Source organism: Folsomia candida, unplaced genomic scaffold, assembly GCF_002217175.1.
Source record: "Folsomia candida strain VU population unplaced genomic scaffold, ASM221717v1 Fcan01_Sc001, whole genome shotgun sequence".
In the NCBI taxonomy this organism is placed as follows: Eukaryota; Metazoa; Arthropoda; class Collembola; order Entomobryomorpha; family Isotomidae; genus Folsomia; species Folsomia candida.
In genome coordinates, this window is record NW_019091193.1 from 27,872,881 (window position 1) to 27,888,759 (window position 15,879).

Sequence of the window (15,879 nt, forward strand, 5' to 3'; positions counted from 1 at the left end):
CAATCATTGAGATTAGCCACAAACCGGGAATGTTGATGATGATGTGTTGTCAATTAGAATTTACACAGCTCCCAACCAGCAACTGTAGATTTGTCAATTGCTGTTGACTGCTATTCATCCATTGTTCAGCTGGTGACCTGGGTGACGACATACCACAAGGAACTACCAGACACCGGCGTGCCTGACCCCTTCCGACCTGACACGATGGGGTTGAACACGAGCAGCTTGGCGGATCTCGAGGGCAACGAATATCTCAACAGATTCGTCGGCAAAGAACACATCTCGCCAAACGACCCCATTTGGAACAAGCTGTTCTCACACTCGCTTAAACCCGTGTTTACAAAGTGAGTAGGGTCACATTTCATGTCATCATAATTTTACATGGTATTAATTATTTGATTTAATGCGCAGGGATGACAGCTTCCTCCTCGATAACACGCTGGACTCTCTGCGCCACAAGTTGCTGGAGAATGTCGGCTCCACAAAGAATTTCGCATCCTTGGTCAAAGTCTTCATAGCGAGGGCGTCGGAACTCAAGTCATCTGTTCAAACGGGAGACACCATGTTCATCTGGCAGGCGTACAATGCGCTCTTCATGGTTCGAAACGTGGTCAAGTACTTTGTCGAGGTGTTGAATGAAGAGGACTTTGCGAAACAGTTTCAGCCCTTTGACTTCTTGACGAGTAAGAAAACCATAACTAGATTGACGCAAAGGTCTTGGTTTCCTAAGTATGAATTTTTTTGTGGTAGACGCGAATGGAAATGGTGTCTCCTCTTCGAAGGAAGACGCTGGTGCCCTTCTCGCATCAGAGAGTGACCTCTTAGAACTAGTGATGGACACGCTGGTTAAAATGATAGTCGACTTACCATTACAGAGCAATACGTACGTAGTACATTTAGAAGCAATTAATACGCTGATTACGATCCTTTCCGTGCAAATGTTTTGGGGAAAGCCGGCGCACAAGTTGCTCCCGTACAAGTGAGTTAACCGAACAAGCGTTTGATTGAAGTCGTGTGGCCTCCATCCTTTAAGTTATTGAATTTTTGGTCATGCAGAGTTTTGATGTTGGGAGCCGCCTCTACCTATGCTCCCCAGCTTACACGAGCACTTCTCCTAAATTATGTCGAACAAAGGGAACCCCCATACTCGATTTGGCACAATGATGAATCTGGCAGCATTGTTATTGGCGTTGCGAGTGAGTCCCACTTACTTCACAATGGTTTAAAGCCAAGATAATAAACTCGTAATTTCTGTCAATAGGTGGGATATGGAATATGCTGCGCAAAGGCGTCGGCCTTGGCAAAACGGACGATGCTTTGGAAGGACTGAAACAACACAAGCTAGCCAATCAAAGCCTCTACTTGCTCCTAATTTTGGTAAACCACTGCAGTGGGGGAGACTTACCAAACTCCTACCGCGAAGCACTCTTCACATCGGGCAACGAAGCTGGTAAATATTTATGACAATTTTTATTAATTAAGTGTCAACAAATACAATTAGGGTGTCTACTGATATGAATAATTATATGATTACAGTAGAGGAAGACTCCCACAGCATAGAGGCTCCCCTATTCAAGATCAACTATTGCAAATTATACGAGACAATTTGCCAAAAAATGGACTGCGATGAGACAACACTGCTCCTTTATTTTCTCATTCATCGCAACAATGCCTTCAAGTCGTATGTCATGGCACGATCCGACATTGAGGTTCTGGTGAGTTGAGACATACGTATTTCACAAGATAGATATGATAATTCTTCACCTCCTTATTAAGGCTTAGTTAACTATGCAACCCTCTCTTGTACAGGTTCTTCCAATTTTAAAGACTTTGTACATCGAAATACAAAATGGCACATCGTACCACATTTACATGAGCCTTATCGTCATGCTCATTTTGAGCGAGGATCAACTTTTTAATCAGCAAGTGCATGATGTCGTAAGTCGAATTGATTGTCAAAATATTTCTTAAGATAACAATAGCAACTTCTTTTTTCAAATGTGTGTATGATTTCTATTCAGATGCTCAAAACGGTGCTGTGGTACACTGAACGCAAAGTGAACGACATTACGCTGGGCGGTTTAATCATTCTGGTCATCATTCGAACAATTCAGTACAATATTTTGAAAATGCGAGACAAATATCTTCACACCAATTGTTTAGCTGCTTTGGCCAATATGTCCTCAAAATTCCGTTCTCTGCATCCCTATGTATCTCAAAGGCTGATCAGCGTGTTCGAAACTTTGGCCAAACGTCACATCAAATTAATCGACGGTTTAGAAAAGCACAACAAGGAGACTCCCAACAGGGAAGAATCTGAAGAGACGAGTAACATGGTTCAAGACATTAACGTTTTAGAAGAAGTTATTCGAATGTTGTTGGAAATTTTAAACTCTGTCTTCACCCATCAACTCCCCCAGAATCGACATTTAGTCTACACGTTGCTCTACAAGAAGGATATTTTCGACGCGTTCCGGGAATATGATGCGACGCAAGATTTGGTATACAATTTGGACATTGTAAGTACAGTTTTCTACGATTTTTTATGTGCTTATTATATTATTCGGTCAAATACGTTACTCAAATATACTTACAGGTCATCCAATATTTTACGAAACGAATTGGGCCCGAAAGTTCAGAACTTGCCGTGTCCGAAGTCATGGAACGGGTCGAAGCCGGAGTTCGACACTGGTCTCCAGACATCCTTCGAGTAATAAAACAAATCTAACAAAAACTAATAGCTTTTACAAACTTAAATTCGTTTTTTCGTAATTCTGTAGAAATTTCCCGACCTGAAATTTCGCTACGTTGAGGAAGATCAACCCGAAAACTTTTTTATCCCGTACATCTGGTCGCTCATCCACCGGAATTCTGGCCTCTATTGGTCCCCCCTGAACCTGACTCTGTTCAGTCTCGACGGAGAATGATCACAGATTTTAACAGATTTCCTATGAAGATTTTTATTGAAACGTCCAGCGCAGCCATCCATTTTTATCTTATTTTCCAGCTTGAATCTTATCTTCTGCTCAACCATCCACTCCATTACCAAATTGTTGCTGTTATATTTATAACTATTTATGAATTGTAAATTATCATGATGCTAGTTGTTTATTTCTCGTCACAGTCAGTATTTTCAATTATTTATTATCGCAACCTGAACAAAGTATGCAGCACGCAAAATGTATGTATCGTAATGAAAAAAAAGTTATGAATAACAACCACACCTGAGATTATTATATATATATTTTGCGTATGTAATTTACTTTTTCTTTATTACGACAAAAAGTTAATTAATTAATTAATTAATTAACGACGACATTTAGCGGTAGCAGCAGCAGCATAATATAACAAACATCAACAACAACAACAACAGCATTCAGCAGAAGTAGATACCTATTTTTTAGTGTCTAAGTACACACTTACAAAATTTCTGGTTCTGGAGGAACATTAGACTGCATAATTGCAGTAATTGTCACATCGTATAAATATATATAGAAGAGGTATGCATGGTTGTTGTCGTTGACGGTGCCACATAGCGAGTATGTCGTCCGTGTAAACGTCATTTAAATCAGTTTAATTACTTGTACACAAGGAAAATTCATATACAATTACTTACAACAACAACAACAACAAATTCTTCGTTAACTCTTTCACCCCTCGACTTTACTCATTTACTTAAATATCGTCATGAATTTAATCCCAAAATTACCACCATTTTCACATACAAAGCTCTTCATAAGACGCTTAATTTAGAGGTAAAAGTAGTTTTAACATGATGAAAGGAATCGCGCAAATAATAATATAATAACTTATCCAGCTTTTAGATAACTGTGTTTAATAAGAATTATGCGAAGGCGTAAAATACAATGTACTACCGCTGTACAAACAAACAAACGAAAAATTAAGGGATGTTTTGCAGATCTTCTTGTAACACTTTTAACTGCGAATATGCGAACGATTTAGCGTATTTTAAGTAACAATCATCATCGTCATCATCATTTTTGCGTAATAACAACAATTAGATTTCTAGCCTTACTAGATTATGATAGTATAGTCGACAGATAGCACACACCTGTAGGTATTTAGTAGTATTTATGTAAATATGTCATAATAATTACTTATGTAGCTTTGGTCAGGGTCATTAACTATCTACACACGCTTTCTTCCTGTGTAATTCTTAAATACAGCCACCCGCAAAAAAAACTGGTATTTTAGTTACAAATAGACACCCATTTTTCATGATAGCTATTATAATTGCCGATAAGATTAATATAATGATAGTCACACGTCATTAGTTAACAGTACGACAGGTAGTAAGTAGAATATAACAATAATATAATTGCTACACGATCATTTTCTTCTAATCTCAGTATTACAATTCATTTTTTGGGGCACTAGAGAATAAGAGATTGATTTCATTTCATGCAAAGTTACATAGTTATCATGTATTCGTATAATACCAGCTTTAAAAATTTGTAGTTTTCTTCTTAATTAAAAATCATTGGAACAAGCGCATATTGTATTTAAATAGTTATTAAAAATTATCGACTCTGCACAGTGAATGGAATTGTGAGGTATATTCACGTCACGCTACCGTGTAAACCATTTTGAAGACTTGCAATCATCAAAGATGTTTGCAAACTTTGTATAAAAACTTGGTAATTTTACAAAGTTGACGTAGCTTACACATTCACAAAAGTGGATTGACGTAAATTGCCTCATTAATTGTTTGCATGTAACACACCTGTAAAAAATTATCATGAAGAGGAACGACTCAACGATAGGTAGAAATCACAGGGTATGATAAGCAGGGAAGGTTGTGTTCTAATCGATGCGTTACGTACGTACTTATTATACATCTTCTTTGGTTTGAAATCTACATAATTAAAATTAACAGGAGATTTAGTTTAAAATCATGCCACAACCCATTGCAAAAAGGAACGTGATAACAAAAAATGTAAATTACTGTTTAGGATCGACACGGGACAATTATACTTTTCAGAATCATATACATATATCTGCAACCAATATCGCGAACAAGATTGTACTAAATTTTTTTGCTTGATTGTAAAAATGACTCCATATCGGTTTTTTACCACGGTTTGTTTAAAAAGTGAATTTTTGACGGAGCACGACTACTTTCCCTTCTAATAGTTTTTACAATATGTCACAAGTAAGGCTGCCGATGAATGAAGGAGAGTTGTGCAATAAATGTCACAATAAAAAATTTCTTCTGCAATTATATTTCCAGTTGGGAGGAAGAGAGATAGAGAGAGAGTCGTTGTTCACAATATCACGCAACAACGGCAATATCGCTGGCGAGATCCTCCCACGGGTGGGGGTGGCGTCATTGGAGCAAAATAGGCGTGAACCCGGATGTTTGGCAAATGATTCTATAAATAAATAATAATGATAATTTGTAAATAAATACGAGAATTATTGGTGATTTAAATGTACGTTAAATTTTTTCTAATTTTTTTAACTTACTCGAAGTCTACGAATTCCAGCACGTGTAATCAATTGACAGTCATACAATTCAATTCTCTGTAAATTATGGCAGGAGACGAGATGTTCCAAAGAAGCGTCTGTGATTAACGGACAATTATCCAACTCGAGGATGGTGAGATGTTCCGCTGAGCAGGGTGCCATACCAAGTTGGCGAATCCCATCGTCAGTAATTAGTTCACAATGTGATAAAGTCTTGACAAGTAAAATTTCAATGATCAAAAATCAATTCAACTCTCATATTGTAGAAACTTATTGTTAGTTGTATCTTTTTTGTATTTACCAATTGTTCCAGTCGTGGACACCCAGCAGCAAGATGAGTCAGGGTATTATCCGAGATTAAAACACAGTCCTCCAGATCCATTTTTTCCAAATAGTGGCAGTTCTTTGAAACAAAGCAACATAATATTAAATGGACACAATACGCAAAAAAATATAAAGTTGGTCTCCATACTCTGGCTAAAGCTTGAAATCCACCATCCGTAAATTGGGAACAACCCGCAGCCTCAAATGTACTCAGTTTATGACAATGTTGAGCCAAAGCCATTAACGAGGTATCGGTAAGGTTCGCACATCCAGATACACAGAGGTAATGAATGTTGGGACAATTTTGGGCTAGCTTCTGAATAGAGTCGTCAGTTATAGACTGCAAAATAGAAACAAAAGTGTTAAAAATTTGATCAAAACTAGATCTTCTGTGATACATGTCGTAAGATCTTACAGCTGCCCCGTTAAAATTGAGAACTTCCAAAAGAGGACAGTACTCTGCGAGATGCATGACGGAATCATTGTCGATAAACAATCGCCCTTTGGCTACAAAACTTTTCAGTTTATTACATCCACGAGAAAGAGCAGATACTCCTAAACAAAACCCAACATTAGTGACGACACGGTAGACGGTATACTATGCAGCATTTTCTTTTATCGAATGGTGTAAAATGTTGACTCACCTTTCTCGGTGATATTGTCACACCAGGAAATATTCAAATGTACAAGATTTGAACATCCTTCTGCCAAGGCTTTTAAAGATTCATCGGTAATATTGGAACAGGAAGCGAGTTCTAAGCGCTGAAGTTTTCTCCCGTTGCGACTAAGGCTCACACAAGTTCTGTTGAAATAAATTTAAAAAAATAAATAATTACCTAATCTTAAATTATATTCACCAAGCAATACTTCACTTTTATATGTAGAAATAGTACTTACGCGTCCGTAATTTGTTTACACTCTTCCAAATTCAACTCTTCAATATTGTGACATTGCTGTGCAAATGTTTTGAGAGCGTTGTCACCCACGGATTGACACCCACGGAGGCTCAACTTCTTGAGAAAACCACCCGATCTTCGTGCAATGTTTTCAACAACGGCACCCTATAATAATGTTTATTCAAAACGATACTTATTACTAACTAAACTAACAGCGTTAGTCTAACACCACGATTTAAAATGAAAGAGACCCACCTCAATGTCCGTCTGGAAGTTGAAAAGGTCAATCTTCTGCCAATTGGACCCATCCAGGGCGAGAAGATTCCACGGTTTCGACACCTGGGCACATCTACACAATGAGATGATATCTAAAAAGGAGAAAATACGGAGCAGAAGTTCCTTGGGCAATTTTTGATTGATAAGCGACTCCTCTTCGATACACCCCCTAGCCCTCTGCTACAAAATGGTCAACAATTAGCATTAAATAACAATAAACAACTGTCATCACCACAACCAAGTTTAATTATTCCACCAACCTGGACGCTGTACTGTGAGTGCTTCATTGAACGGAACAACTTATCACTGAGCGAATATTGATAAACTTGGTGTTATCGGCTTTCTTATTAGTTGGTAATGATAGTGGTGGTGGTGGTGGTGACTTTGTTGTCATTCCTACTTTCAAACTTCAGGTCTCCTCCATCCGAATTTGTGTCGACCAGCTCCAGCTGCGCATTCTAGTAACACTTCCCACTTTGAGGTAGGTAAGATAAGGTATCGTTTCTGAGGGGGCTGAATTTCCGGTCAACGCCGTCGTCGTCTTTTTCGACTGACTTTTTGAGGTACAAAAGTTTTCGTGTGTTGTTTTGTTGTGTCGTCCAAGTGAGATGATGATGCTGATGGTGAACAAGTCACAAGTTGGGTTTCTCACTCTTCAGTCGAGTTGCGTAAAACCCAAGCCCAACCCGCTCGTGCATTGTGTCGTCTCACAGCAGGCACAAATGCATGCGAAATTATGATGCGTATGCAAAATTTTACTCGATTTTTGATAACAACAAGTGTTTCAAATAACAACGGTTTTTATTATTCCATTTCATTCCATCATCTCACAGGGATTTCATGCAGAAATTTACAAATGATTTTTTTAAAACGGCACGATTATTTTAAACGGCATAATCGTTTTATCTTGCTCACTTTTTATCATACGGTTTATGATTCTAACACATAGCAGCGAGTTTTGTTAAATATAGTTTTAATAAAAGACGAGAAAAAAACAGTTTGAAAACAAACAACGACCCCACTACCACAAATCATCTCCAGCTTTCTATAACAATAACTATTCTGGAAGAAGGGAGTGGTTGGTTGGTTTTGGTATCATAATATTATCATGATAATTATGGTATCATATTTAATATTAGTAAGAAAGAGCGTCATGAAAGGTACACGATCGATACGTTATGTGAAATCCCTCTCAAAACAGTATAATTCATAAAACTTTAATCCAAACAAGACAAACCGGAGAGGATAGTACATATTTTTCTGGGGATGATTAATTCATTCCATTCTTATCCACATAATTAGTTTGTGTATAGATTTGTAATTAAATAATGGTACAATTCTTCTCTGTTAAAGCAAATAATAGCCATTTTTCTTCCTTAATAATATCTCTTGTTGGAGAGAATTTGACATTGTAATGAAATATTTCTCCTGACTAATGGACATTAAGTACATGTAGTAGTGTGGTGTGTGTGTGTGTGTGTGTAATTAATAATAATTAGTTGACATAATGACAATAATTATAATAATAATAATAATAAAATAACTAAAATTTCGTTATTTAGTTCGGAACAATAATATTTGAAAGAGTTTCCTTAGTAGTGAACAGGAAGAATGGAAAATTATTAAATGCTTCGTATTAAATACATCAATCACAACCGTGCATATTAACTGCTGGTGCATTAACAGCACTACAGCTACATACTTGCACAGTTAACAACAAATGAGTAAGTAATGTTTTTCGCCCTAAAAATCCACATAGGTTAGGTGATGGTTATTCTTAACTAGTTAACAATAATTATTTAAAGTAATTAATAATACAAACAACCGAGGATGAAAATTGGTTTTCTCAAAATTCAGCCTTCCATTCTTTCTTGTTCTTCAACTTGTATTAACTAAAAACTAGGTAGAGATTTATATTCGCTCAGTTCAGTTGAAGTAGTAGCAGTAGTAGTACGAGATCACAGTGATTTTGAATGTTGTTGAGTGGGTGTAGCACAGCAACATCATGTTTATTATTATTCCGCCTTCTTGTTGTTGTAGTCATCTTTGGATTTATCACGACGAGAGGGGTTATTATTGTCTCCATTGGAAGGGTGGACGGGTCTTTGTCGCTCCATCATGATGCTACCGTCGGCTGCTTGGGCCAAGTTGTATTCATAAATGCTGTACGGATTACCATCTGGATCTCTCAGTGCCTGCGAAAACGTGGGAAATAATTATTACATATACTAATTGTGTGTAAGACTTGTTGGTAAATTTTGGGAGAATCGTTCAAGTCGTTACATACTTGGAAAACATGACGGTACAAGAGTTGATACCGCTCTTTGAGATCATGACGTCTAGCGCCGAGTTCTTGCTGTTCCCGGAGAAGACTTTGTTTTCTTTCTCGAATTGTTTGTACTTCATCTGCTAGCTGCATTATTTGGTCAAGCTTTCTCTTCCGACAATTTTGTGCGGCAACCTAAACAAAGAGAAATGTTAATAAAAAACTGTGACACGACGAACTGACTTCAACCTTGTGTGCAGTTTATACGATGCATACCTTATTTTTACCCCTCCGACGAATATCTCGAATGAGGGATAACTGTGGCTCTGAAAGGTCAAACTTTGACAGTCGCTCGTTAAACTCATCCATTGGAAGGTTGATGATGTCCTCCGTGGTGATGGGGAGGTTCATGGCTCGAGCTCTTTTGTCATCTCGCGATAAGGAATCTTCTGCAAAGCGATCCAAGTCTTCACTCACTAATGGTGTTAATTACAAGAAAATTTCCCTATACTACATGATTACATTAAGAAGCTGCTGCTGCTTTTACTCAAAAACATAACTACAGGGTCAGCAGTGTAATGAGCAGTATAGAGCAGAAGAGATATCATCATACAGTCGATAATTTGTATACACTTACTCTTGGGCTGCTTGTCCTTCATGGGTGGCTTGGGTGCCTTGAATGTGGTCAAAGGGCTATTCCCATGGTTTGGAGGGAGTGCGTAGGTGTGATTGTTGTGCACCGAGTCTAAACCTAAGCCTCCATTTGTTCTAAGATCTAAGAGAAAAATTCATAATCATTGCATGACAAACAATTACAATGATTGGATATACAAGTGTTATCAAGTATGCGCCAAGTACCATTTTGATGTCGTGCAAATTCAACTCCACATCCATACTTTAAGTCCATCGAATCCAGACTGGGTGACGAGTGGAGCCCGCTTGCCGAGGGGTATGGCAAAGGGAGAGAATTATGGTGTGGGGGTAGCACATAGGGACCTTGCTCTTGTTGAAAACGCTTCCCAAACATGTGGTGCTTCTTTTGCGCGACTGGGACGCGATCCTTCCCGTAATACTCGTAACCTCGCCCTTTCGTTCTACATAATAAATAGAGAACAATTAGTTTATTGAGAACCTAAAATACATAAACTAATAAACACGTTTGTTCTAATCACCCTGGATAATCGAGTGAGTAAGGGGACGAGTCGTGGGAGCTGTGAGGATGACTGTCTGGATCAACCCATTCACTATCGGAGGGGTCAGTCATTGGTGGGACACGTTCTGAACCCATCGAGCTCACCGCGCTGTCACTGGACGCTTCCAGCCGGTCTTCCGCAGCCGTCATTCCAATCGAGGAACATCCGTTTGGAAGATTTTGTTGCTGGGGTCCGTGCGGTAAGGAGGCGGCGCCTTCTAACGAGTTGGAAATTGAGGCTCCCACACCATAGTCCAACATCCGCATTTGATGAATACCTGTGAGTAGCAGAACAAAAAATTAAATCAGCAAAGTTTTTCACAAAAAATATTTCGTAAATATTGAAACTCATTTTAAATACAAAACTCCTTGACAAATAGACTAGACAAACAAACATTAGAAATTCGAAAGTTTGATAAAAAAAATAACTTAATGTGTCTGCACTTTCGTTGCACATATTTCTGCATAACCATTTGCACGTGAAAAAGGTTGACCTTTCGTTTTAATGTTACACAACTGACAAGTATTTAGAATCTTGTGTGTACATTAGTAAATTTTGTATGCTACAATAAATAATGGAATTAGCAAAGTCATTCCAACTCCTCGTTGTTTCGTGATCCTTGCAAATTTGAAATGCCGATTAATGAAACGGCATTGCTATCTAGACAAGTATGTATTTGTGATGTATAGCGAATTTACCAGAAGAAATTACCAGAAAGAAAGCATACTTTACATAAATCAAATCATTTCAAAAACCAAGTTGTACTTTTCACATTTTTAAATAGTTCACAAAACTAATATGCAAAATTACATCCAAACTGACAAGATTATACTCGCTTTCGACTACGATGCAAATTGCGAGATAAATCCTTGAACTCAAATAAAATTATATAAACGTTGGCGATAGTTATATGCAAATTTCTGCACTGCACATGCATTTTAGACGACGAGAGAGACAAATTCTACAAACTGCATGTAAATTGGCCCAACATAGTTCTCGAACAATATGAATAACCAAATGTTGAGAAATCCGTATGCAAAAAAAAATCTAGCAGAACAGAATAAAACATTTCATAATTTCTTGCCAAATTTCATTTCCAATTTTCCCAATTCAATTCCAATTTTTATATCTATGTAATCACAGAACGCCTGCATTTTTTCCTTGCTATCGAAAATTCAGTAAAACGTTTCCTACACATTAAATAATAAATATAGTGTTGAAAGACTCGTTAGTCGAGCAGTAAGCCATCATTTTTTCTGGTATGATTTTTTTCCACATATTATATTGACTCGTCATGCATGTGGTGTAGTGTGGCAGCAGGGAAAAACCTTCACTAATTTGTTCACGAGTATAGAACAAGAAGCATAAAAAATATATTCTTCTGCTTCTTCTTCGCATATAGCTCCGAGTGATCAATGGCCACTGGGCTTCAGCAAAAACAATACTGATTGTTCCCAAGAGTGTAAATCCACTACTGACCAGGATTCACCATTATTTATTATAAGTGACCACGAAACACGGCCCAATGACAATTGCGCAATCTTCATCGTCTTCTTGACTTAATTGCTTCTCAAATTTGCAGAGATTTGCCATTTTTTTCTCCCTCTCTGTCTCAACTAATATGGTTATTTATAAAGCACAGCCGATGAGGTGTTGTACATACGTGTGTGTATGTGTACATAGAAATCGTTACTGGAGTCAGACGGAGAAGAAATTGGCAATTATTATTTATTTAACTAATACAACACAGGAGAAGAATGAGAAACCGACCTTCATTCAATGCGGACATATCCACAAATTGCAACTGCAAATCATCCTCCACTGTTGAGAAGAGACCATCGGTTGTGGACTGATTGTTCATCTCCGCATTGTTGGTGGTGTTCTGTTGAAAGGAAAAATTATATTATTATTATTTATTATTACACGTTATATGCACCCCCATTCAAATAATTCTCGTCTTTTGCTACGTTATATTGTTGCTCATTAGTCCAGTTCCCCAATGACACTCGTCCATGCAGATATTCATATTTTTCTACCTATCCATCATCACCCTGTCACGAGTTGGCAATTTTTTACACAAAAAACAACGTCTCCTTCGCTTCTTAAGACGGAATTAAGTCGAGTAACAGAATAATAAAATAACAAATACAGTGAATGAATGGTCACAATTTGTGTAAACATTTTTTACAAGGCCAATTAGTGACTAAACCAATTATGTAATAATTGTCCCCTTCTTCTTCTGAGAACGGCTACGACGACGACGAGGGTATCGTGCGGATTAGGATTTTTATTCTATTCAGTTGGGAAATTCCTACTTGAATCTGGCTCGACGGCCGAGTCTGGGGGCCGTGTTATAGATATCTATTTATTCAAATATTTAGATATGTACCGGGTAGTAAATCATGTCGTGGGACTGCTCAATCATCTTGTAGTGAAGACTCGGGTCAATCATGGGGTCACTGCTGTTGGTGAGGTGCATGGACGACGCCACGGCCGAACCGATGTTGGGAGGTGGACCTGGAACGAGAAACAATTTATTTTACATACAAGTTATAAACTTTGGAAGTAGCAATAAAAAACTTATCGTAACCACATCATTCATTCATGAATTTAAATAGGATACTGATATTACTGCGTCGTATGAGTCATAGGAATGGGACGATAAGCTCTCGAGGGAGGAAGATGGAAAAGGGGAGTGGATGGAGTGGAGCTAGGGGAGGTTATAAATTTAGAATCGGTCACATTTTTTAGCCAGATCTACATCCAAGGATGGATTTGGTGACTTGAGAGCAATGGAGTGAGACAAGATTTTATTATAATAAGAAGGAATGAAAGGGTAGACACGAGACTGAGCAGCTCTGTCAAGCGTGTCACATCAAAGTCCAACTACAATATTTTCATCGCACTACCAGCACCACTACTAATGCCACTTGATGGATGGATGGATGGACGGCCTACCCTTCAAACGGAATGTTTAAAAAGCAGCGACTATCGGAAATGTGCCAAAAGCAACAGCTCTTTGTTCCAAACCAAGCACCCATGCGGAACCAATCGATTAGGATTAGACGAACCTATCTCTCGTACAACGCCACCATCAATCGTGACTGTCTATACCACCGATCTGGTTCGCATGATCCACTCCACTGCCAACACTCGAATTAACAAAATCTGTATATTCATTACAAAGTCTATCTCCTCTCTCTCTCTCGGCGGATATACCTGTCTTGGAAATGTTGAATTATCCACTTTGATCATAATCCATGCCACGCATATACCACGACCATTGTTCACAACCCTCTCTTTTTAACAATCCTCGTCGAGCAGATGCAACAACCATAGGCTTCGACCCCGCTGTCCGACTATCGGGCCCCCTCTCTTCTTTCTCCCACGAAGGCAAGGGATGCAACCCTGACTGAGCCATTAATCTAAAAAATCCGACCATCCAGCCAGCCGCCAGTGAAAATAAAAAAGCTCCCGCAGCTCCAAAAATAAGACTGCTTCCCTCTCAGTTCCGTACCATTTTTTATTCATTGCACGATTACTACCAGTGGTGATCTAATGGATGATATGCGATGGATGGTAACCGAAACCGGAGGGGTTATGGCAGAGGAATAAAATACAAAAGCAACCCTCCCTTCGAAACCAACATGGCTCCTCGACACAAATCTCACCACGAAGCATGCATGCTTTCCCTACGACCAGATAACTGAGGAACTTACCCATGCTGTAGGGCGAGGAGACGTCCGGCGGAGGCAGGGTGGCATTTTGGAGGAGAACACTTCTGGCAGAGTCTGCATTGTAGGGGGCGGAAGGGGGTGGTGCGGAGAAGTGGTGGTGGTGATGGTGATGGAGAGGAGCGCCGTGATGGTGGAGGTGCGAGCCGAAGGTGTGGCTCAAGGGGAGCGGTCCTCCACTCCCGTCTCCGTGGGGATGACCACCATTTCCCTGTTGCAGGTTGAGGAAGGTGACGACGTCCTGCCATCGTTGGTCCATGCTACTTCCTCCACGCAAAAGACCGGGCATTCGGGCATGAACCTGTGAATAGGAGAAACAAAAAGTTGTAAAAATTGTCTCGTAATTGTAAATTTATAAGTTGCAGTCCCACAAAAAGTGACGGAGCAGAAAAACGCAAGGCGGCCTGCCCTCATTTCAATTTTATTCCATCTTTTTTTATTATTTTATTTTCATTCTAGGCAAGCAGACACACGCAATAACCAATCAATCATAATCATCATCTCGAAAAGAAAGCGGATTATTTGTGTTGCGAAATGAAATCTAATAAATATAAAAGTGATCATCAATTTCATTTGGCAGTCATTATTAGCAGGAGAGGAATTGATTCTTTTGAATGGCTCGTTAGAGAAATTGGATGGATGCAAATATGTATATGCACATGTAAAGTCGGAGCAGGACTGCTGGGTTTACCTATCCATCAAAATCTCAACCCACCAAGTAACGTCATTAGTCAAGAGAGAGAGATAATGATTATGGTCAATTCATAATTCCTGCGACATGATCACCACTTTGTCGTTTCGTGCAAAATATCAGGGGATTATGTGATGACGCCAAAAACACTGCCGACGACGACGACCAATATCATCACCATGCTTCAGAAACAATAAATAAACATTCTTTACGTCTTTGTGCACAAGGACTAGTGAGCGAGCGAGCGAAGAGGTAGCAAAGTAATGAATGGGCACTAGGTAACTAATACTTATGGTCCACACAACATGATCGCAAATGAAGAAACAGAAGTACGAACGAATGTAAAAAGTAAGAATAATCAGTCTGGCATTTTTTCCCTTCATCTTCTTCTCTCACTACGACCACGACCACAACCACCTTCACATCGCGGCGTATTATAATCCTTATTATAATCCTTTTTGTTCCGAAGAAGCCTCAAATTAAATGTGGCATGCATTCACACTGTCCGTCCGTCCATCCATCGTTCATTCGTCACTGAAGAACATGAGTCAGAATCCGTTTAATACGAGACTCTCTATCCATTCCAAAAAAAAGACGTAGAAAAAGCCGAGTCGGTCTTGGGATCTCTAATGACAGAGTGCCAGATCTGGCACTATCGGAATTTTATCAGACATTCAATTAAACTTGATCCCATCCCAGCAGCAGAGAAAGGAGGAAAACATGGCAAGAAATTTGCTTCGGAATGTGGAGCAAATCACGGTGAGGTGGGCAGGGTCGACTATCGACCTTATGCATACATACATGTCCCACATTTGCCTCAAACTTTAGTGACTTTTAGCCTGGGTCACCTTCTTCTACTTGTCCTCCCACTGTGTGAAGAGCACCTTCTTATTGTCACCCTCTCCTTCTCGTCATAATGCAGTGATAGTGGAAACGGTGGAGTGGTTGGGTTGCCGAAAGTTATGTTCTCTGCTCTTGCTCGCTAATGGTTTTCCTTTGTCCAATATACACA

General features: G+C 39.0%; 3 protein-coding genes across 6 annotated transcripts in view; 1 reads left to right on the forward strand and 2 right to left on the reverse strand.

Moving 5' to 3' along the window:
* Nucleotides 1–57: 57 nt before the first annotated feature.
* Nucleotides 58–3,242, forward strand: LOC110863658 (dymeclin). The gene is made up of 10 exons (XM_035849686.1): nucleotides 58–344; nucleotides 412–683; nucleotides 751–979; nucleotides 1,057–1,196; nucleotides 1,262–1,450; nucleotides 1,537–1,715; nucleotides 1,810–1,938; nucleotides 2,022–2,519; nucleotides 2,597–2,710; nucleotides 2,781–3,242. Exons 1-10 carry the CDS (start codon nucleotides 205–207, stop codon nucleotides 2,925–2,927), a joined length of 2,037 nt encoding a protein of 678 aa, XP_035705579.1. The 5' UTR covers nucleotides 58–204; the 3' UTR covers nucleotides 2,928–3,242.
* Nucleotides 3,243–3,244: 2 nt separating this feature from the next.
* Nucleotides 3,245–7,638, reverse strand: LOC110863659 (F-box/LRR-repeat protein 20). Of its 2 annotated transcripts, none has more exons than XM_035849730.1 (9): nucleotides 7,244–7,638; nucleotides 6,963–7,160; nucleotides 6,709–6,872; nucleotides 6,456–6,613; nucleotides 6,227–6,366; nucleotides 5,960–6,151; nucleotides 5,789–5,890; nucleotides 5,488–5,700; nucleotides 3,245–5,393 (listed from the first exon to the last, which is right to left on the reverse strand). In XM_035849730.1, the coding sequence occupies exons 1-9, from the start codon at nucleotides 7,268–7,270 to the stop codon at nucleotides 5,286–5,288; spliced, it is 1,302 nt and encodes a 433-aa protein (XP_035705623.1). In that variant the 5' UTR covers nucleotides 7,271–7,638; the 3' UTR covers nucleotides 3,245–5,285. The 2 variants fall into 2 exon arrangements, with proteins under 2 accessions (XP_035705623.1, XP_021968711.1); XM_022113019.2 differs by having other exon boundaries at nucleotides 6,963–7,163; nucleotides 7,244–7,636.
* A 127-nt stretch (nucleotides 7,639–7,765) lies between these two features.
* LOC110849424 (segmentation protein cap'n'collar) overlaps nucleotides 7,766–15,879 on the reverse strand; it is a 32,497-nt gene continuing 24,383 nt past the window's right edge. For 2 of the 3 annotated variants that reach the window (XM_022096841.2, XM_022096835.2), the window contains exons 10-18: nucleotides 14,162–14,477; nucleotides 12,832–12,959; nucleotides 12,213–12,324; nucleotides 10,422–10,719; nucleotides 10,108–10,343; nucleotides 9,887–10,024; nucleotides 9,526–9,725; nucleotides 9,271–9,444; nucleotides 7,766–9,178 (exon numbers count right to left, since the gene is read on the reverse strand). In XM_022096841.2, the coding sequence (XP_021952533.1) occupies nucleotides 8,999–9,178; nucleotides 9,271–9,444; nucleotides 9,526–9,725; nucleotides 9,887–10,024; nucleotides 10,108–10,343; nucleotides 10,422–10,719; nucleotides 12,213–12,324; nucleotides 12,832–12,959; nucleotides 14,162–14,477 (1,782 nt within the window). In that variant the 3' untranslated portion in view covers nucleotides 7,766–8,998. The remainder of the gene's footprint in view (nucleotides 9,179–9,270; nucleotides 9,445–9,525; nucleotides 9,726–9,886; nucleotides 10,025–10,107; nucleotides 10,344–10,421; nucleotides 10,720–12,212; nucleotides 12,325–12,831; nucleotides 12,960–14,161; nucleotides 14,478–15,879) is intronic. The other variant, XM_035849679.1, reaches the window with a different exon arrangement.

Coding starts and splice junctions, on each gene's coding strand:
- LOC110863659 (XM_022113019.2), bottom strand. CDS start 7,270: ATGAAGCACTCACAGTACAGCGTCCAG. Junction 6,152..6,226: donor TCAATTTTAACGGGGCAGCT/GTAAGATCTTAC, acceptor TCTATTTTGCAG/TCTATAACTGACGACTCTAT. Junction 5,891..5,959: donor GATTTCAAGCTTTAGCCAGA/GTATGGAGACCA, acceptor TTTGTTTCAAAG/AACTGCCACTATTTGGAAAA.
- LOC110863658 (XM_035849686.1), top strand. CDS start 205: ATGGGGTTGAACACGAGCAGCTTGGCGGATCTCGAGGGCAACGAATAT. Junction 980..1,056: donor CACAAGTTGCTCCCGTACAA/GTGAGTTAACCG, acceptor TTGGTCATGCAG/AGTTTTGATGTTGGGAGCCG. Junction 2,520..2,596: donor TGGTATACAATTTGGACATT/GTAAGTACAGTT, acceptor ATATACTTACAG/GTCATCCAATATTTTACGAA.